General features: G+C 36.3%; 1 protein-coding gene across 1 annotated transcript in view; it reads left to right on the top strand.

The window, feature by feature from the left end:
• KPNA1 (karyopherin subunit alpha 1) overlaps nt 1-23,308 on the top strand; it is a 74,119-nt gene that overhangs the window by 48,611 nt on the left and 2,200 nt on the right. Inside the window, exons 3-11 of the mRNA XM_007943909.2 lie at nt 1,339-1,438; nt 3,188-3,282; nt 10,711-10,842; nt 12,266-12,354; nt 12,698-12,797; nt 13,378-13,541; nt 15,156-15,234; nt 18,202-18,327; nt 19,144-19,271. Coding sequence (XP_007942100.1) covers nt 1,339-1,438; nt 3,188-3,282; nt 10,711-10,842; nt 12,266-12,354; nt 12,698-12,797; nt 13,378-13,541; nt 15,156-15,234; nt 18,202-18,327; nt 19,144-19,271 — 1,013 coding nt within the window. The remainder of the gene's footprint in view (nt 1-1,338; nt 1,439-3,187; nt 3,283-10,710; nt 10,843-12,265; nt 12,355-12,697; nt 12,798-13,377; nt 13,542-15,155; nt 15,235-18,201; nt 18,328-19,143; nt 19,272-23,308) is intronic.

The following is a 23,308-nucleotide window of genomic DNA, read 5'->3' as shown; positions in this document are numbered from 1 at the left end:
TTTTTTTTTTGTCATTTGTTCCCTTTGCTTTAACTATTCTCTGTTCAAGGGCAAGTTTCAGAGTTTTTTCTGACAATCCTTTCCTGTCTTTTTAATGTCCTTTTGCTTTCTTTCCTTTTTCTTTTCTTTTTTTTTTCTTTTTGGTATAGTCTAGTCAGTGAACCCAGGAAATAAACACACAAGCAAGAAAAATAACTGATAGTGATCAGAGCTGAGCAGAGGATTGAACTAGATGTTGTTATAGAGACTGAGTGGCTGCTTTAGATTTGGAGGTCATGAAACAGCCTTTCACAATTTAATATTTACTCTGAGAACTGAATGAAAGGAACAGTCTGCCATGTGGCAAATAAGGAAGGGAAGTATAATTCAGGAAAGTATATAAGGTTATAAGACAAGAAAGAACTTAATATGTTTTGAGGAACAGAGTAGTGCCAGAGGGATTTCATTGTAGTGGACAAAAGGTATAGGATGAGTTTGGAGAGATTTGCAGGGCCATGTCTTTGTAGACCTTTGTAGAAGATTGTTGGATAGTTTTATAAGTACTGTGGGTTTTAAACAGGAATTGATTTCTGATAGGTCTCTACTCCTTGTGGAAAGAATAAAAACTTCTGATCATTTCAAAAGTTTCATGTTACAGTCATCTTTGTGAACCTGGGGATTCACAGTGATTTTGAGATATATTTCTCATGACTGTGTGACTCAAGGCATACTGTACTTTATATTTTAAATATTCTGTTATTAACCTAGATTGGTAAGGTATAATTGTTAATGTTGTGCTGTTGCATTTTTCTCTTGGAAAGTTTTTCTTTACTTTTAAGAAGAGTTATGGAAGCAACTTATTTTGCAGAGAAAAGCCTCCCATTTAAGTACAAATCAGAGGAAAAGTGATTTGCTTTTACTTTAATTGTCTATTCCAGAATACGAAAAATACTTTAGTTCCTAACACTTCATGATCTCTGTTTCTGTATATGTCTTTTTCTTTTTCTTTTTTGTTATTTTTCATTGCTCACAATTACTTTAGCTGATGCTCTTGACTTTTTTAGACTTTAAATTTCCATTAAGAATTATAAGCCCCTTATCATAGTACTTACTTACTAAGATTGTTTTATCACTGTTGTGAGGTTTTTAATGTTAGATAAATAATTTGGCTCCAAGTGTAAATACATGCTCACCCATCACATTATTAGTCATCTCATACGTTTCTATATGTAAAGATTATTCAACTTTGTGTAACTCTTCTAGAGAAATATAATTTATAATGTGGCCACAGTTTATCTTTGTTTTCCTCTGAATTAAGGTTAAAAATTTATTATACTTGCTTTTTGTTTGTGATTCTAGGGTGGTGTCATTACTTCTGATATGATTGAAATGATATTTTCCAATAGTCCAGAGCAGCAGCTTTCAGCAACGCAGAAATTCAGAAAACTGCTTTCAAAAGGTGAGCTATGAATATTTTGAGTGTATTTTTTCATGTATTTACAAAATATTACTTTCCCGTAATCTGTTTTTCATATTATAGATAATTTACTTTGCAGTAGTTAAATATAATTGAGTCATCCCTAATGTTTTAATTTCTTACCAGCTCCAGAAAGCAGTACTATTATTATTTCTGGACTATCTGATAACATGAAGTATTGGTAGACAGAGTTAACTACCTTTTTTTTTTTTTTTTTTTGCATAAAGAGAGTAGAATAGAATGTGATAGTTCTTGTCACCCTGGGCAAATAAAAAGAAATCTGAACCATATGAAAACTTTGGTAGAAAATGTTTAAACCAGATGATCCCCCAGCAGTCAGTTAAGGTTGTATAGCATTGTTGAGCGTCATCATTATTAGTTGCCGAGTTAGTTCCAACTCCTGGCCATCCCCGGTGTTAAAACAGGGTACAGCTGCTCTGTAGGTGTTTCTTAACGTTAATCTTTACAGAACCAGATTGCCAGGGCTTTTCTTCTGTGGTACTTAGGTTTGAATTGCCAGCCTTTGTTAGCATTTGAGCACAAACCGGGAACTTTATGGAGTCATTAGTAGGGGTGAGGGTGCAAATGGGATTTTATGTATATATAGATATATCTAGATATCTCTCCCTTGAGGTTAACTGGAATAAAAACTATCACCACATACCAAAAAAAAAAAAAAAGCTATCTTTTTCATGACAACCTATTAAATATTTAAAGACCATTATCATGTACACCTTCTGACTTGTTTAGCATGCTGAGCCTAATGGGTTTCTCACATAATGTGGCTTTGGTGACTGTTTTTAAAAAAGTTCAGTTGCTGAATTCTGCTTTATTTCTGTTGTTGTTTTAGTACTAATTTTGGCTTATTGTTCTCTCTCTGTTTCTGCTATTATCTAGCAATAGACATCTAGCGATTGATCTTTATTGTAATCGTCAAGTGTGTTTGCTGTATTTATCTGAATGGCTGATAAAAACACTGAACCAGGCTAAGGACCTGTCATTAGAACTCTTTCCAAATTAACATTACTTACCTCTTTCAGTAAAAGTGCTGACTTGTCTCAAAATCTGTCTAGTACTAGTGCTGTTTCTCTGGCATTGTCACAATGTCATCAAAAACTTTGCTAAACTCTTCCTGAAATTAGCATACTGATTGTTTATGACATTTTCTATCTATATGCCCAGCAAGTTTTTATTGAATAACTTTATTTATTTATCAGATATTATAAATGAAATAAGGTTAATTTGGCATGTTGTCTTTAGTGAATTCCTTCTGGCCTCTAAAAATTAAATCCTTCAAGTATACTCAGAATCCCCTAATGCAGTTTCTGAAGACAATTTATGTTAAACAAAACAGATAGATTAAAAGCTTGAGCACAGAAAAAGGGCTAGAGGAGAGTATACTGAAATACCAACAGTGATTGTCTTTGGACAGTTTTTCCCGTTTGCTGAATTTTCTGAAGTACTAGAGGCTGTAGTTTTAATTTTTAAGAATTTTGCCCATCTTTCATTCCATGGTAGAAGGCTTAACTTTTTTTTGGAACCTTTCAAACTACTGTTGTCTTAAAGTGACTGAACTCGGTTTCAATTCTACATTATTTTGTGGATTTCCAACATGGAAGAGATGATAAAATGGAATGGGGAGATTCTTATGAATTAATGTTGAGCTATTAAGTACTTGCATTGAAATCAAAGGATTGTTTTCCTCTCTCCTCTTATTTTGTGGGGAAACAGAACCTAATCCTCCCATCGATGAAGTGATCAGCACACCAGGAGTTGTGGCCAGGTTTGTGGAGTTCCTGAAGCGAAAAGAGAATTGTACATTGCAGGTGCGAACCGTTTTTATTTCTTGCCTCACACCTTAATTCCCATTGTAAACTTATCTTCTGTACATGAATTTTTTGCTTATTTTGATCTATGTGATTAATTTTTTTATAAAACTCCTGACAAAATTCTCGTCATTTTTAAGCACATAAGAAAATTGTTTTATGAAGATCGTGGATAATACTTATCTAATAGAGAAACATGTGCAGCAGAAGAGCCATAGATAGGAACCTATGTGTGGGCTACATAAAACTTAGTTTTGAGGGATTTTGAAATTATGATTGTTGGCTTTCTTAGCACTATATAACAACAACTAAATCAGACTCCATTTCTCTCTAATCCTGGTTCTATTTATTCCCCTCCCCCTTCCCAGAAGAGCTGATGAGGAGATAGATTTGTCAGGAATCTGTCGTAACCATCTGCTATGCTAATTTAGTTTACCAATACTGTACAATATAGAGGTTCCAAGAGGAGATTCTGCAACTTCTGGATTGGATCATTTTCATAGTAAAAGCAACCCATTGTCAACTAATGCTCACCTTGGGAGTTATCTAAAGATTTTAAAATATGAGTTTTTCCTTACAAGGTTGGATTTTAGTAAATGCATTGTTTTTCCATATCCAGACTTTGGAATCAACGTCTGTATTACTCTTTAACAAATACACGTGATCCCTAAATTTTCACACACAGGATCTAATCTGAACGGCCTTTAGAGAAACTGCAACTATAGAAATTGGTTAGGTGCCACATAGATCACCAACTGGGATATTGTTCCCCCAAAAGTAAATACTTGCCAATAACTAGTTGATCATAAAGATAACAACCCTCCCCTCTTGTTTATTTTCTCTAAGATTGATGCCATGGTAGAGACTGGGGCATTTTTGTAAATGACAGCCCCTGCTTAAGGTTCCTTGCTGTCCAGAACATTGTAGATAATTCATAAGACTTGATGCTTTGTCTTGATATTTCTCTGCTTTCCTCCACTCTTTTACATTCTTTGTTGCGGTGATGAGTTCCTTCCAGAGGAAAAACAAGAAATCCAGAAAAGGTAGAGTACTTCATGTCCCATCAGTTTTTCTTCTCCAGATTGATATTTACCAGTCTCCAAGGTCATTTGAATTAAGATTCTGTTTGCTAGCTTCCTCCTGGATTATAATTCTGGTCCCTGTCTAAGGCCAGGATCACCAGACACCTGAAAAATAGCAGGTTTACCTAGAGAGCAGGAGAAGAGAGAGACTGCTTTTCTCAGAAAAAAGGAAATCCAGACAACCAACACTGCAGAGAACAGAGCCTGAGCCCCCATGCAGTCCGCCAAGAGAACCAGAGGAACCAAATGAGGATCTTTACTGCAGTTTATCATTTGAAATGTTTTGTAGGAAGAGGGAGGTAGGAAAAATTATCACTTTGTTCATGCCAAAAAATGTTTCTGTCCTATCTCAGGGAATGAGAAATACTGAATTGATTTCTGAATCTAGCACTTTTTTAAATAGATGGTTATAGAAGTCCAGATCCTTCGTGCATTAAAAGAAAAAAATGATAAAACTTCTCAAGCCTGAAATGAAAAAATTCAGAGAGATGGCTCTTTTCCCACGTTTACACTCTCCACTACTCCCCAAAGACTACTGTACATTCTTTTGGACAGTGCCCTCTCCTGGCTAATGTGTAAATTCTGCATCATTTAATTATGTACTCTAATCCTGGAGCTTGTATGTTAACACATCTGAAGATGAAAACCCTCAAAAATCTATAATTTACTTCGTCTAAATTTCCAGATTCCACTTTTGTACAAGCTAGTAATTAATCTGAAAGACTGAGAAATGATTCTTCTGTAAGTGACCTTGGTTTGGCAGGAGACAGGGATCACACTAATAGGTGTCTTGTACCTTACTTTGAGAAATAGCCAACCTGTTTATTACTTAAAGGTTATCATCTCCAGCTTCTCTTCTGTGCACATTTAAGCACAGCATGGTGTTATTTCTCCATTCTGACCCATGGGTAACCTTGACCAACCCAGAAGCTGGAGGTGCAGGGAGTCCTTAGAGTCCTTAGAGCCAGAGGGCTTCATGCTCTGCCACTTCTTCAGATAATCAGTGTGTTCTGAAAAGCTTGGAAAGTACTCCTTCTGTTTTCTAAGAGAGTGCTAGTATGTAAGCTGTTTCTGATACTCCTAACTGCTTACTAGAAATTTTGCAATAGGGTTTTTGCCATTTCTCTTCCAGAAAGAGAGTTATAATATGTGGTATCAAGAGGAAATTTGATGGCTCAACTCACCAATAAATCCGTGGACAGACTTAATCATTTTGTTCTATAGCTAAAGGCCTGTGAGTTGTAATGAAGGGTCTCTTCATTTCCTTTCTGGCTTTTCTTATTCCCAAATCAGTGAGGAACCTGGAACTGGAGCCTGCTTTGGGCAGTGCTCCTATGTGAGTACTCACGTGCCTTCAAACTGGAGACAAATATGGGTGGAATCTAGGATTTTGGAAGCAGACAGTGCTGCTTAGCAAAAAGCATTTTCATGCTCAGTGACATCTAGATCTCAGACAACTTGAGGGCTTGAGATGAGACTGATCTGATCTGCCTTATCGTGTGTTCACTGGGCCTGCTTTGCTTGGTTCTTTAGCCCAGGCCCAACATCTTTGTACTGTCATTTGCATTGCTGAGATTTTGCATTCCAAAATCATCTTATAAAAATAGCTCAAAACAAGTAAATTGCATCCTAGTTCCAAGCATTAGACAGAGGATCCTCTTAAATTGTAAATTTTAGTTAAATTGCTTAATTTACTCCTTCCTGCCTTTCTTGCCCCTCTAAAAGCTTAATGCAATAAACTGCAGTAAGCCTTCATCCTCATACATCTTTTCCCAACTCCATCGATCTCTGTACCTTTCCTGGAAGGTTGCTCCAATGACTCAGGCACTGTTCTCTGCAGAGTTTGATATCTGGGTTTATTTTTCTGATGTGAGCCTCTCTTTTCACTTGCTCTCCAGGTGAGCCTGGCATTTGCTAGGAACCAGAGTGGAACCGGCAAAATGGCCAGCAACAGAGTCCTGATCCAAATGGAGAAAGGGAACCAGGCGTACCTCAACCTGGAGTGGGAAACTTGATAGGAGGTCAGAAGTACTTCAGCTTTGGATTCTCATTTTCCTTATTTAAGGAACTGAGCACCAGAAGGTAGAGACTGAGAAAGAGGAGAGAGAAAACATCAAATCTTTATATGCCCTTCAGATTTCTCAGCTGTAGTTTTATTAGCAACTTCTGGACAGTGAAAAATAATAGTAGAATTAAAATTTATGAGCAGTCACAGCTTCATGACAGGTTCTTTCCTTTTTTTTTTTTTTTAAATTGTGATTTGGATGAGAGTTTCTAGAGCAAATTTGTTTTCCATTCAATGTAGTACATACACATTTTGTTTCATTGATAGCAATCCCCACAATGTATCACCTCTCTTCCCACTTCTTCCCTGCGGTTGCCTTTTCCCTGTGGCCTTCTTTCCTATGGATCCCTGCCCTCTGAGCTATCTCCCTACATGAATGCTGCCCTTCTGATCTCCCATGGTTGATTGTTCTGAGGAGTGTACCTACCTGGTTCGCCTTGTAGGCCATGACAGGTCATTTCCTTGCATGTTGTCATCCTTGGAACACTAAGAATATAATAGTTTAAAACAATAAAGAGTAAGTAAAACTTAGTTATTTTGGCCACCATTGATTTCTTTAGCTGATACCAATTCTTAGATTTTTTTCCTTTCTTCATGTTACTAATTTTCTCTCAAGTTTCATGGTTATTTACTTGAGTTTCTTATTCTTAACAGTTTCTGTCGTAACTTTATGAAATTGTTTTTGTCATCAGTCAATCCTGTTTTATAACTCTTTGTGTTAAAGTCTAATATGGGACCCAAGGCTAAAGCATGTTTTAAGAAGACTACAAAATCCAGTGAAATTATAGTCCATGGTGATAGGGAAGTTAGGTAGTTAAAAGTTTAATTGATTTTTAAAAAACACGTACATGTTAAATACGTTTGATAGCTGCTCCTTCAACACTAATAGGGAGCTGCTGTCACTGGGGGAATCAGTACACACAAACTCATTCATGCACTCATTTACTCACATACATGTGTACATATCATACACATACACACAGAGGTACAATATAGCTTGATCAGTGTTTACAAGGTGAAAACACTGAAGTAACCAGCTACCCAGTGTGTGTGTGTGTGTGTGTGTGTACTTTTTAAGTACTCTATTAATGCATGAATTTGGTAGTGTTTTCAGTGGCCCTCTGAATATAGTTACTCATCTACTTCTTTCTGTAGTAATGGCAAAACTACTTTCTGATTTTCACTGTTACCAAGCAAGAGAAGCCTTGAATCTACTTTGCATTCAGTGAAGTATCATTACTGTGCTTCTTAGTAGTAACCATAACTCTCGAACATTCTTGTTTTGCTGAGATGTCCTAATTTCCAGTTTTCTTTTATCTCTGTTCAGCCTGTTATTCCCTTATTCTTCATTTTCCTATCATTAATTACCACTTTTTTTTTTTTTTTTTTTTGTGCATCTTCATTTTATTCATTTGAATCACTTCAGGAATTCCTCTCAGAGGAAACTGAGCTTTGGTACTAAAGGTCATGAGACAAATAGCGATTTGAACTCTGGCACCAGTTTTTATTCTAAGTAATTTTGTTTCACTGATAACTCTTTAAAACACCATTTTTATGCCCAGGTTATTATTTCATTTTGCAGGAGGGGGGCCAAAATCTCATTGTAATACTTTTTGTCTTTGATATAGGTAGGTATGTATGCTGGTCTTGCTCATTCTTTCCAGGTTGCTTTTCTTCACAGTTTTCATTTCTTTGGTTCATCTCTGCAGTGTTTGATGACTATTTACAGGCATACCTTGGAGATACTGCAGATTCTATTCCACACTGCTGTGATACAGCAAATATCCCAATAAAGCAAGTCACACAAATTTTTTTTGGTTTCCCAGTGCATATAAGAATTTTGTTTATACTATATTGCAGTTTATTAAGTATATAATAGCATTATGAAAAAGCTTGAAATAATTGTGAGAATTACCAAAATGTGCACAGATACAAAAAGTGAGCACATGCTGTTGGCAAACTGGCACTGATAGGATTGCTTGATGGAGGGTCGCCACAAACCTTCAATTTGTAAGAGAAAGAAAAAAATGCAGCATCTGTGAATCTAAATTAAATAAGGTTTGCTTGTATTGAACTCTTGAGCCTGCCTTCTGGTAGGACAGTTTGCTTTTTACTCACATCATATGGCTCTATTTTACTTACTAATTTTCCTAGTAAGCAAAAGAAACTACATTTTAGATGAGCTGTCTTTTCTTTTTAGCATCCTACTATTGTCTGGCATACAAGTATTTGAAATTTCTTGTTCTACATACCAAAACTACAAGCATTTAAAGGTTGTTGTAACAGTGTTTCAGACATGTTTCAGAGAGGATCCACTGGGTTTCATAGCACATTCCAAAACCAAACTCACTGCCATCAGGTCCATTCTAATTCATAGTGACCCATTGGGTCTCCAGGGCCATAAATCTTTATAGAAGCAGACTGCCTCATCTTTCTTCTAAGCCGGTGGGTTCTCGAACCAGTGATGTTTTGGTTAGCAGCCAGCTGCCTTACCACTACACCACCAGAGCTCATTTTATAGCGCAGTAGGGCTAGTAAGCTAGCCCTTCTCTTTGTATAACATTCTTTAAATCATTGTTGACAGCTTCCTTATTCATAAACTAGGTAGGTCAGACATCTTATTCCTCTGGGTTATAGAAGGATTACTTGAGAGTATGTTAATAATGCTTTTTAAAATATAAAAGTACTATACAAACGTAACATTTTAATTAAAGGTTTGAGCATTGGTTTCAGTTAGTAATTTAATTACAGCGATGATGTATGGTGTTTTCACTTCATGATATTCAGCATTTTACCTACAAGTCTCCTAAATTTCTGTTATAACAAATATCAGGGGGAATAAAAACAACAAAAACCATGCCTTTTGATTGTGGTGCTCTTAGTTTGGACCTTCCTGCTGCTGTTAATATCAGTGTACAATGAGATTAGCAGACCACTTCCTCTCACCCACATATGTCACATTTATAGGTTTCTTTGAACATCCCTTTTTAAAGAGTCTTCTACTATGAAATTGCTGTCATTCATAGAGCTTTGAATTGTGCTGATTCAATTCTCTTCCCTTTTCCTTCATCTTCTTCCTCTCCTAACAAGTGATGATTTAGTTTTCCATAAGACAGCTACCTTTTAATTAATTCAAAAGCTTAGACTAATCACAGCTACATCTATTGATGACTATTTTACTGATCTCATTCAAAGGGCAAACCTGTGATTTTTTTTTTATTGTTTTTGTTTTTAAAGTTCATTTATGAAACCTTATCCCAATAGAAATGTAAGAGTTCATTCTTGGATCAGTATTTTTCATTATTAGGCTTAAAGAGTCAAGTTATTGAAAAGTTGTGTAGAATTAGTAATACGCTGTATTTTTTGTTGTTGTTGTTGGCCTTAATTCCTTCCATATCTTCTGTTTATCAGTGATCTGATGCTCTGAAGTTGCCAGTTCTATTAATTGTATGGCCTATTAACTCTCTTTGGACTGCTTCTTATTTAAAAGATCCTTTGTCTTTTCACACTGCCTTTATTTTGTATACTTTATATTTACACCCTCTCCCCATTTCACTTTGCCCATCTTATAAAAGTTACTCAGCTTTATTTTCTGTATTAGGTAGCAGATGTGGTACAAGTCCGGAAGGTACATAAGGCTTTATGGAGAAAAGTACCTTTCCCACCTTTGTTCCCTAGTCATTCAGACCCTTCCATGGAGACAAGTATTTACAAGTAATGTGTATATCCCTTTTTAGCCATTTTAGAAAATATACAAAATGAAAAAACCAAACTCACTGCCGTCAAGTTGATCCCATCTCATAGCAGCCCCCGCTTGGGTTTGAGGGCAGGATCTCTACAGAAGTAGATTGCCCAATCTTCCTTCCGAGGAGTGGCTGATGGGTTTGGACCGCCAGCCTTCTGGTTAGCAGTCAAGTGCCTTAGGCACTGGGCCACCAGAGCACTCTTAGAAAATAGAGTGATACTATATTAACATACACTATACACTGTTTTGCGTTTTGCTTTCTCACTCATATCTTAGGGGATCATTTTATGTCAGCACATGAAGTGTTCCCTCATTCTTTTTATGGTTGTACATCAGTTCTACCTTGATATGAAATATTAGACCCTGAGCATTCCTTTAGGCTGAGGCATTTCTTCTACGAATTCCTTAAAAATTAATGTGTAATATTTAATGGAAAATAATATGCTAATTTCTTTTTTTTTCACATACAGAAGATTTTGTTGTTATAAGTAAACAAGCTAATAAATTCTAATGAAAAATTATTTTTATTTTTATAGTTTGAATCAGCTTGGGTACTGACAAATATTGCTTCAGGGAATTCTCTTCAGACCCGGATTGTGATTCAGGCAGGAGCTGTGCCCATCTTCATAGAGCTGCTCAGCTCAGAGTTTGAAGATGTCCAGGAGCAGGTAAAAAAATGAAACAAAGACAAGCAGATAAAAGAATAAAATTTTTCCCTTTGGTCTTAGATTTAAGGCCTGAGTTTCACCACTTGACCCTGACAATCCATGGTTCATCACAGGGAGTATTATAGAAATCTAAACTTAAAATAATAAATTTGAGAGAGCATATAAACAGAATTTCTCCCAGATACATATAACCATTTTTTCCCTTCCTACTCAATAATTCTTTAATCAGTATACCTTTTTAGACCATGTAAGCACGTCTTATAGGACTCTTTAGTATTGATTGAAGTAGCAGGTCTTTGCAGCTTTCATGTAAGAAGAAGACATAGAAAACATGAATTTCTCATTACTGCTAACTTAACTTTTTTTTTTTAACAGCTTTATTGAGATAAAACCAACATAAAGTAAAATGCATATATTTAAAGTTACACTTTGCTGAGTTTGGCATGTGTATATATCCATGAAACCATCATCACAGTCAAGATAATTGATACATCTCTTACTCTCAAAAGTTCAAAAAAAAATTTAATAAGGTTATCTGCATTTTGATTCCTCTTAAATTCTTTATGAACTGTTTTCTCATGTAAGCAAACTTAAATGGCTGGGTAAGCCATTTGAATTTTTGCTTCTTAGCAAGGGGCTGTATGGAATGTTATTGAGAAGTGGGAGATAAAGAGTATGTATAAGAACCAGTTCTTCCCTTTAATAACCTTACTACCATGAGTGTTCACATTTCCTTTCGTTGCCTGCATTAGAATATTAGTAGTCTTCCTTCCCCTAATCCCACAATTGATTCCCTCATAAGCAAACTGTTGTTAGGTGTCGTCAAGTTGGCTCTGACTCAGAGTGACCCTGTGTACAACAGAACGAAACACTGCCCAGTCCTGCACCAGCCTCACAGTCCTTGCTATACCTGAGCCCATTGTTGCAGCCACAGTATCAGCTCATCTCATTGGGGACCTTCCCCTTTTTCACTGACGCTCCACTTTACCAAGTGTGATATTCTTCTCTGGGAATGGTCCCGTCTTACAACATGACCAAAGTAGGTGAGACGAAGTCTGGCCATTCTGGCTTCCAATGAGCATTCTGGCTGCACTTCTTCCAAGACAGATTTGTTAGTTCTTTTAGCTATCCATGGTACTTTCAGAGTTCTTCACCAGCACCACAACTCAAAAGCATCAGTTCTTCTTCGGTCTTCCTTGTTCATTGCCCAGCTTTCACATGCATGTGAGGAGATTGAAAATACCATGGCCTGGTCTTTGATGAGCAAACTCGAAGTGTTAATAAGGTCCATGTGTAATATGTTGATTAACTACTGTACAATTTTATAAAGAGTTATTGTTGGTATGTTGGCATCTTTAAAAATAAAAAGAATCATCGGGTTATTAAATTATAAAACTGTCATTAATGGAAAATTCTTTCACAGGCAGTCTGGGCTCTTGGCAACATTGCTGGAGATAGTACCATGTGCAGGGACTATGTCTTAGACTGCAATATCCTTCCCCCTCTGTTGCAGTAAGTTTCTTTTTTGTTGTTTGTTTGACTTTGGAGTAATAAAAGTAAGAGAAGTTCTTCAGAAAGCAGTGCATCTTTGAAAATCATTTTATATTTTCTAGTGTTATTTTCCATTCCAGATATTTTCTTGTTAATGTATTCAGATCATTTCTTCAAGTACCCTGTCTCATTCAGCTGCCAAAATGCTGAATTAGTAGAGTTAGAAGCTAATGGTTTCCTTGTTTGGAGGATAAACTATTTGAGACCATCTCTTTTATTCACTAGCATTAAATGGTTTAGTATTTTTCTTATACCATCAGAGAATTAAATTACATGACTTATAATTGTACCATAATGCTTGTAGGTTATTTTCAAAGCAAAACCGCCTGACCATGACCCGGAATGCAGTCTGGGCTTTGTCTAATCTCTGTAGAGGCAAAAGTCCACCTCCAGAATTTGCAAAGGTAAGGATTATACTTGTGGGAGATTGGTAGAAAAAGTGCAACTGAAAGGGTATATAACCAAATTTAATATGAACAGAAAGAAATAATGACTTTTAATAAAATTTAAAGTGTAAGAATTTTATCTGTTATTAGAGAAACTGGGCTTTGTTGTTGTTTTAATTTGGGATAATTTTTCACTATCTGTACAAAACCCTGAATTGATCTTAAAAGCTATCATTTTAATATTCATAAATAGTGTCTAAAATACAGCATTTCCTGGCTTTCATACTGGACAAAGTCCCTTTACGTCTTTGGGCTATGAAGAGTGTGTTCTGACAAAGAATTTCACTCTGAGAATTGTTGTATAGGAAATTTTGCTTCCTGAGATATTTTTGCATGGGCTCAGACTACCTCATCAAAGTAAACTGAGAAGTTACTGTCAGCATTTCCAAAGATGGCAGTGCCACTTAGCCACTTACTGCCCTGTCTCTTCATGTGTAAATTACCCCATAGGCTACCAAGTGTATACCTGGTGGCGTTCTTCATGAGTATCTCACTCTGGCTTTTATTCTGTTGAATGAAACTCATTTTCCTTTTACAGGTTTCTCCCTGTCTGAATGTGCTTTCCTGGTTGCTGTTTGTCAGTGACACTGATGTATTGGCTGATGCTTGCTGGGCCCTCTCATATTTGTCAGATGGACCCAACGATAAAATTCAAGCAGTCATTGATGCAGGAGTATGTAGAAGACTTGTGGAGCTGCTGATGTAAGATATCTTCAAAAAGGATGTCTGCTCTTTTATCCCTGTATTAGTTTTTTGGTTGTTGTGCTTTGGGCTGCTGTCTTTTATTATTTGTTTTGATGTCCAAATTTGTTTATTATTATTATTTTTAAAATGAGGCTTACAGAGAACCTTGCTCTTCTCTGCCGTTAACAGTTCTTCAGTAAAAATATTAGAAAACTCGTATATGTTGTTCTAGCTCATATTGGATGAGTATGGATCAACCACTGGACAACCAAAATCGTATTGCCACCATATAATAATCATTCCTATCTGTCTCATTTAGAGTTTGATTTAGATTGGTGTCAGACATTGAATCTTATTTTGCTTTTAACAGGTCTTTTTGTGGTGCCTTTGATTATAGAGTAGAAGGTTTACTGTATTAATCAAATTTGTAGGTAGTATAAGAAGAAACAAAATTTAGACTGGTAACATACTGGAAAAATGGTACAATTACAAGCCACATGAAATATAATTGAAGTAAGTACAAAGTTGATCCAAGGAGACCTTGTCCTTATCCTGACATAGGGAACAGATTAGATAAGTATGAAGTACAGAATACAAAACTGGGTTTATAGCTGGCCACAAAGTACAGATCAGCAGTTTAATGCAATTGTGAATTAATACAAATGGTGCTGTCAGAACTAGAAGTATAGCATTCAAACTCTGAGAAGTCATCCTTTGTACTCTTAGTCACTAGATTATTACATATTTTAATCATCATCAGATCTTAACATAAATGTGAAGGAACTGACACAGTTTTGACAAGAGTGATTAATCTCATTAAGATAATTAAGAGAAAATAGGACCTATGAGTAAAAGTTAAAGGATAGTAACTTACTTAGTCTAAAATCAAGACTTAATATAGCTACAAGTATATAACTTTGTGGAGTATGAGCTTAGTGGAGGGTTTTTTTGACCGGTAAATAAAATGAAGTTTAGTAGAAAGAGTTCGTTATTTGAATTGAAACCTGGCCTTTATTTTGAAGTTAGCTCAACTGCTGACATGTCATTTTCACTTCTGTGAAAATTACACAATATGTAAAACTTAAACCAAGAAGCAAACTCATTTTGCCGTCGAGTCGGATCCAACTCATAGCGACCCCACCTTGGGTTTCTGAGGCGATATCACTATGGAAGTAGATTGCCCAGCCTTCGTTCCGAGGAGTGGCTGGTGGGTTTGAACAGCCAGCCTTCTGGTTAGTAGTCAAATGCCTTAGGCACTACACCACCAGAACTCAGTGTTGTATAAATGTTAAAATTGCTCTCCATTATCTCAGCAACCATTGAAGACCAAATGAAGAGAAAATGAACCTGTTTAAATATTGGGGAAAACTTGAAATCTGGGAGATGAGATACCAGGAAAGGATTACTAGAAAAGACTAATAATTTTAAATCCAAACATATTAAATAATGGGGAAGACAATTCTTCTAGGGGTACTATTGCCTCAGAATTGATAGGGTTCCCTTAATAACAACCATAGGATACCTTTCCACTCTAACATCTATCACATACTAATTTCTTTTGACGTTGAGTTTTAAGGAAAAGAGGCTTAAGGATAAAACTGTTAGATGTAACATTCCTTTTTATGATTGCAGGCACAATGATTATAAAGTGGTCTCTCCTGCTTTGCGGGCCGTGGGAAACATTGTCACAGGAGATGATATTCAGACCCAGGTATGAATAAGTGGTCTTTTTTCCCTCTAAAAACAGTATCTAGAACCCCATCATCATGTTTCTATTATAATATTTAACTACGTAGTTTTAGGGGAATTGCTATGTATACTTGGTTTCATTATTATTCATTAAAGCTGGAGGTTTATATAACTATTTCCATTACCTTCAGTGTCTCAGTCTCTGCTTGTTTCTTATAGCAATTTTGGGTTTCTTGTGTTAACAGCTCTTTCTTTGGGGCAGACAGGTTTTTTGTTGTTTTTTTTTTTTAAGTTTTTTTATTGTGCTTTGGGTGCAGATTTACATAGCAAATTTATGTTTTTGTTTTCCACTATTTTTCTTTTTTTTTTTTAATATTGTATTATGTTTTTTGTGAAAGTTTACACACCAAAATAAGTTCCCATTTATCAATTTCTATACATGTTGTCCAGTAACATTGGTTACATTTTCCACATTATGCCAGCATTCATTTCTTCCATTCTGGTTGTTTTGTTGCCACTTACCTAGCTTCCCAGTCCTTATCCTCCCCTTCTCCATTTTGCTTTAGGGTAAATGTTGATCATTTGGTCTCATATAGATGATTTTTTAAAGGAGCACATACTTACAGATGATACTGGTTTGTTTGTTTGTTTGTTTTTAAAAAAGCCAGTCTGTTATGTAGCTGGAAGGTGACCTCTGGGAGTGGTTTCAGTTGTTCAGAGTTTAAAAATGTGTCTCAGGGTGGTAGTCTGGGGGTTCCTCTGTTGTACTACTTCTTATACTTGAAATGGTTCTCTGTGAACATTAGAAGCTTTGAGTAGCATCTTTTCCATGTCATGTTCATCTCATCCTTCATGATAGCATCCTCCCTTTTGTACATAATGTAGGTGTTTTATATGAGGAAGATTCTTCAACTTTACAGTTCCCTGCTAGCTCCTAAAATAATCCCCTGTTCAACAACTGCACAAGGATACGTCACTCACAGTGGATTTTTCTAGCCATTTTTCTTGTTGATCTCTCAGATGTATTCACAACTTTTTAAAATTATCCCAGCTTCTGTGATGTTGAAGTATTTTGGTTCTCCTGACTTGATGATTTCTTTCTCCTTCCAAGCTCTTTTTCCTGATCCCTCCTGATTGTGGGCGTCCTCCAGGGTCAGTTTTTCAGCCTCCTTCATAGATCTTTCTTAAATCTTCAACCATGACCCTTGTGCAAATGAATTGAGAATTGGGTATTAGGTTTTGGCTTTAGCTCTTAACAGCTCTGACTTTGAGTGAAGCATTTAATGTCTTCACTTTTCTCATCTCTTAAATTGAAGAGATTGAATTTATTCTCTGAAGACCCTCCCAGCTCCTTCACTTTAAATTTATCATGTCCTCAAAAGAATTTATTATTTACTCCCATATGTCTGGACCTCTGCTTATGTTTCTTATCTCAGTGAATGGTACCAGCAGTTCCCCAAGCCAGAAATCTGGACATTGGCTTGATTCTTCCCTCTCCTCCACCTCCCTCATCAGTCACTAAATCCTGTTACTCCATCTCTACCCACCCTAGCCATTACTTGGTTCAGATATTTCTTGTACCATTCCCACATCACTAGAGTGGTACTTGCAGAATGTAAATTTGATCACTGAAGGGATACCTGGTGGCCTAATGGTTAAGCACTCGGCCACCAACTGATAAAGGTTAGTGGTTCAAACCCACCAGGTGCTATGCAGGAGAAGGATGAGGCAGTCTGCTTCTGTAAAGATCTCAGCCTAGGAAACCCTATGGAGCAGTTCTACTCTGTCCTATAGTGTTACTCTGTGTTAGAATCAACTTGACAGCATCAGGTTTGGCTTTTGTCTGTATTGTCTTAATACTTCTAAAAATCCTTTACAATCTGGTGCCTATACAGGGGAATGCTGTACAGCAGAATGGAATTCTTATGTACTGATAAGAAAAGGTTATATTGTTTAAAAGGAAAAATAAGGGGCAGAATGACATGTAGAATATGTTAACAACTTCTGGAAAAAGGAGAAAGGAAGGAGGAGAGAACAAAACAATACATACGGTTATATCTGCATAAAATTTCTTAGGAAGGATACATAGGAAATCTTATTATTAGTTGCTACTGATGGAGACCTGGGTAGCTGGGTACAGGAATGGGAAAGAAGCTTTTAACTGTATAGTTCTTTATAATTTTGGTGACTGAGATTATTAAAAAAAAACTATTTTCAACTAGATAACACCTTATTCTTGTATCATCTATTAAATAAAACCACAAGTCATTGGAGGAAAAAAGGATTAACTTTAATCATATATTTAATTCTTTATAAATGCAATTTGTTTCTAGAGTCACTATCTGTTCTGTGCATTGATTGACTCTTGGGCCCACTGTTTACTAATTTTATCATTGTAACTTTGTGGTTTTATTTTCTGGTAGAGGAGATCTCTTTTATGGTATTTGTTTTCTCTCTCTCACCTTTGTAAACTGGGACATAGCCTTTTCGTCTTTGTATCCTACAAAACACCTGGTGGACTTCATTAAGCACATTGAAAGTGCTTATTAAGTATGTTTGTTCATTGACGAGTAGATAGAGAGTTATCAGTTAGTTGCCTTACAAATCTTAGACCACTGATTTTCTGGCCACTTGATATATTTATCCATCCAATAGGTATTTTAATGCTGTAGTGATGGGAAGGTGAAATGAATAATTCTCTTCTAATTACTAATATGAACTTTTTTTTTTACTATGCCTTTTTAAGTACAGTTTTAGCAGTTATGAATGTGTATAATGAAAAAAAACAGTTTGATAGTCATAGAAACGTATTCTTCATAGCAATGAATCCTTTTTTATCATATGTAAAGTTACTATTTCTGAAACTTCAAGTGGAGGCATTATTTCTTTGCCTAAATTTTTTCTAAAATAAGTTTTCTTTGTTAAAGGTTTACTTATATTTGGATCAATATAAATAAAATAAGCAAAATTTTCAAACTTTCCCTTTTAGGTAATTTTGAATTGCTCAGCTCTGCAAAGTTTATTGCACTTGCTGAGTAGCCCAAAGGAATCTATCAAAAAGGAAGCATGTTGGACAATATCTAATATCACAGCTGGAAACCGGGCACAGATCCAGGTAATCTCATAGCCCTTACTTTTTTTTAAAATATATTTTTAAATATTGATAAGGAGAATTTTTTCAGTCTTTAAATATTTTTTCAAAAATGTTTTTACTATTAAAAAAGGTAGTCTTTAAAAATATTTTTTTCATTGTTGCTTTGAAGACCCCTAATTTCTAATATTATTGTCTTGTTTCATAGTCTTTGTACTTTTTTTTTTATCCTAACGTACAGTTACTGAGGAGTGCTGGTGGCATGGTGCCTAAGGCATTTGACTGCTAACCAAAAGGCTGGCGGTTCAAACCCACCAGCCACTCCTGGGAAGGGAGGATGGGCAATCTACCTTTGTAGTGATACTGCCTTGGCAACCCAAGGAGGGGTCGCTATGAGTCGTATTGGACTTGACGGCAGTTTGGCATTAGCATATAGCTACTGAGTCTTTTGAAACTTAAACTTTGGTCTTGGTTTTCCTGTTTGCCTCTGATGTTGATTATGTGCCAAGATCCCAAAAAAAGTGTCTTTAAAAAGTGTTTTGCTGGACTTTATATTAAACAGACTGGCTTTATTTTTTCTAAATAAAATACTTGCCAGTTGATATGTTTTAGATTGCTTCAGTTTTTATAAGCCTTTGGGGAACTATTTTCCTTAAACTGTGGAGAGTGTGATACACAGTAGAGCCAAAAGGTTAAGGATAATGAGAACTTAACTCCTGTTTTGTTTGTTTTTAAAATGGGGAAAGGTATCATTAATGATGTTAGCCTATAGTTAGTATCATGAACATTTTTATAAATCTTGTAATTTCCCTTTCCATTTAAATTTTTCTTTAATTTCAGACTGTGATAGATGCCAACATTTTTCCAGCCCTCATTAGTATATTACAAACTGCTGAGTTTCGGACAAGGAAAGAAGCAGCTTGGGCCATCACAAATGCAACTTCTGGAGGGTCAGCTGAACAGATCAAGTAAGTACTCAGTCAGATGGTGCCCTAACTCCTGCACCTTACAAGTGCCCCACTTGCCAGTATTACCTAGAGTGAAAAATCAACTACATTTGAGAATAAGATGAGTGAGAGAGGATCTTATTAAGTAAATATGAATGTACAATTCCAGCCCTCTGGAAGATTTTTCTCAGTTTCATAATTTGACCCAGATGTATATTTAATTCCTTATACCTCTCTTTTTCTTCTTGCTGAAAATGATTCTGGGATGTGAGAAGTAAGGTGTTGTTGAGGTCTAAGACAATAGAAATACTTACAGGGTCATTCCAGTTTACTCTGGAGGTTTTCGGTCAGAAATATCTTCATAGTCTGGAAGGTTACTTACAGAATCTTCAGATTCCAATTCTAGTAGTTAACTCTTGCTATTTCCAGTTTAGATGCCTTAATAATAGAATGGAATCAAACTTAAGAGAGGCATGTCATCCTATGGGAATCAGTTCCCTAAAGGAACGTTCTATTATTAAATGCTAAATTCTGGACCTTCAGTATTTGAGATAGAAAAATAGACTCATAATGAAAAGAAGAATGGAATGTAAGCTGTCAGCTTGCCTTAACTGCCTTGTGGGGAATACAGGTGGGGAAGATTGTTTTGAATGAGTGTTAAAGAAGTCATTAACTCCTTCCTTATATATAAAATCCAGAAAACATAGGTACTTCTCATATTGTTGCTTTGTGGATTAATTGGGAGGGAAAAAAAAAAAAAACCGCATAGATTAAGTGCCTGGTATAATAATTGAAAAAAAGAACTCACTGCCATCGAGTCGAACCGACTCATAGCAACCCCTCCTTGGGTTTCCAAGGTGTATCACTATGAAAGTAGATTGCCCAGTCTTTCTTCCAGGCATGATATAGGGACACAGTGAATGCTAATTTTTAGTGTTGTGTTTGGAATTTTTTTTTTTTTTTAAAGGTAAGTCTTAATAAATTGTAGCAAATGGATCATGTTCAGAAGGTAAGAAATATGTACTTGACATAATAAAATTGCCAACAGATTAATATATGCAATAGCTAGTTCAGTAAAGTTCATCATGGACAGATCATTATTCAAAGGGTACTTGAGTCTTCAGAAATATATTTATATGAAATTAGGTCTTTTTCAGTCTCCCAAGATTCTGATTTTGGGTCCTGTTATTCTATGCATGTTATCCCAGATGGCAATGGTACGAAGTAATAAAGAATAGTTTATTTTCAAGCTCTGTGTTCAAACTGAAGGAGCTCTGGTGGTGTAGAGGGCAAAAAATTTGGCTGCTAACCAGGAGGTGGGTGGTTCGAATGCACCAGCTGCTCCTTGGAAGAAACACAGGGCAGTTTGCTTCTGTAAAGATTGACAGCTTTGGAAACCCAGTGGGGATTGCTATGAATCAGAACTGATTCAATGGAAGGTCTTTGTTCTCTACTCTTATGTTAAAACTCAGATACATAATTATAATTACCCCTATATTTTATCCCAGATAAGTCTTCTTAATTGAAATAAACTGTACACATACCTTTTGATCTGAAATTTCATCTTTTTAAAATTTTGAGAACATTTCTAAAATATTAGGTTGTCTTTTATCAGAGAGTACTCAGAAGTATTTTACTCTGTTAGAGAAGAGTAGAATGGCTACTATCTCTTTTTAAAATATAGTGTAACTGTTTATAATAATGAAATTAATTATCCACCTACTAGCAGTTTCTTCTAAACTTCCTTAAAGAGATGCCTAGGTATAAAATTAATTGTTGGATCAGTTCTTTAAAGCTTGAGATATTAATAATTATTTTAGAAAATCCACTCAGTCACTTTCCAGATAATGCATTCTTAACAGACTAAAATTCCTTCCCCAGAAAACCTCACTGGCAGTGTCTTCTGCCAGATTGGTTAGCTAACTCTGGTGACTAGTATAAGGTAACTCCATTTTCTGAGGGACAGTTTTTGGGATATCCAAACATTTACAGGAAATCTCTTTTAAGCTTTCCACACACACACACACAGAATTTGGCTTTTAGCTAATACTTTTTTGATAGCACAGACAAACAAAGTTCCTGTTTTCAGGACAAGTGTGATAATAGTCTGCTCCAGCAGATACTTGATATCTGCAGTTGAACTGTGTTGTCGGTAAAGGGTTCACAGGAACTACTACTAAGATAGAGTTAAAATCATTTTTTCAGTCTGATTTATTGAAGTTGTATTTCTTATAATGAAAAATGGCAGTGTTCAAATGATGGTATAAAGATAGCAAATTTGTGACATATTGACTAGTTTATAATTAAGAGTTGTAAACTTTGTGTACTATTGTTGAAATCACAAGTCTCCCTTTTAGCCTAGTGGGTATGAAAATGGAACTTACTTGTCTTGGTTGACTCCCCATTCCTTTTTTGTTTAGACTCTTTTTTTTAAATTGTGATTTGGGTGAAGATTTACAGAGCAAATTCATTTTCCATACAGCAGTTCACATATACTTTGTCTCATGTCATCGACCACAGTTTACCACAGTGCACCATCTCCCTTCCCACTTCCTCCTCATAGTTACCTCTTCCCAGTGTCCATCCCTCTATACACTCCTGCCCCCTGAGCTGTCTCTCTGTGCATAAGCAGCCCTTCTTTCTCCCAGGATTGTTCTCTCCAAGGAGTGTATCTACTTGAGGTAAATGTTTAACTTATATGCCTGTATTTTGTTTGGCTGGAAACCACAGGTGTGGGTTCAATTCCAGACCTGAAGGGCAGCTAGGGGCCATAGTCTCTGTGGTTCCACCAGGCTCTATTGGACCAGCAAACCTGGTCCCCACCTTTTTTTTTTTCTCCAAGTGATGTTGAATTTTGTTCCACATTGTTCTCCCTCTCTATCAAGGGTCTCCTACATAGATCCTCTTCCAAGTGGATGACAGTGGTAGCTGGGCACCATCTAGTTCTTCTGGTCTCATAGTCATATAGGCTGCAGATTGGATGGTGTACCAGTTGCTAGGACTGATTGTTTCCATGAATTTTGGTTTTCTTCATTCTTCTTTGCTCTGGATGAGGAGAGACCCATCGTTGCATCTAGATGGCAGCTTTTTAAGATCCCAGTCGCTACTCGCCAAAGTAGGAGGTGGAACAATGTTTTGTATAGTATGTCATGCCAATTGAGCTTGATGTCCCCGGCAACTATGGTCCCAAGCCCGCAGGTTCAACTACTCGGTCCCTCTGGGTAGCTGGCTCTGACCAAGCAGTGACCACAACCTTGCCCCTTGTCAGCTCAACTATACACCTGGGAATTCTGATCATTCATGTTCAGACTCTTTTGGGAGGGATGGGTGTTAACACTGGATCTGCATTTTAGTTAATGGTAACCACTTCTGTGAAGTTGATGTTTCAGAATATAGTTATAAAAACAACTTTAGTTAAATGTATAGTAGTTCCCTACTATTTTAAAAGGCAGTTATAGCTAAATTAAAAACAAAAACCTTACTGGTCACCTTTGTAGCATGTTGGGGAGAAGTTTATTTTGAAAACTGGTACAGAGAAAGAGTCAAGATTTATCTTTTTTTTTTTTTTCTTCCTTTTTAATGTAAGCTATAGGTAGGGAGTAACCAAATGTTTAATAAGTTGTTTTTCTTTTTAGAAGGTACAAAAAGGGCACATGGAAGGGGGTGGCATCTTCCTCTAACTTCATGAGAGGGAGAGAGAATCACCAGCAGCAGCCCAAGGCTGATTAAGCAGGAGGAAGTCAGACATACTGCCACCTTTCAACTTTTTACCAACTCTGACATCAACCATCCCTCCCACGGCAGACAGTTCATTTCAGTGACCACACAACTCAGACAGTACTTATGCTTATGGGGTTTATTAGGGAAGTAACAGGTTAAACATTCAGGTTCAAGAATACTTAAGATAAAATTCTTTGATCAGGATAGTCTCCTCTCGGCCGGGCCCAAAAGCACACCTCTCTTTGGCCCTTGGCATCTCATTCTATCCTCTGGCCTGCTCCAGCAAGAGTTAAAAAACTCTTTTAGCTTTACCAATAGGCACACCTCGGTGCACCCTA

This window comes from Orycteropus afer, unplaced genomic scaffold, assembly GCF_000298275.1.
Source record: "Orycteropus afer afer isolate SDZICR_OR568_19922 unplaced genomic scaffold, OryAfe1.0 scaffold00114, whole genome shotgun sequence".
Classification (NCBI taxonomy): domain Eukaryota; kingdom Metazoa; phylum Chordata; class Mammalia; order Tubulidentata; family Orycteropodidae; genus Orycteropus; species Orycteropus afer.
Note: the sequence above shows the minus strand (reverse complement) of the source record. Positions and strands in the feature narration are given on the sequence as shown.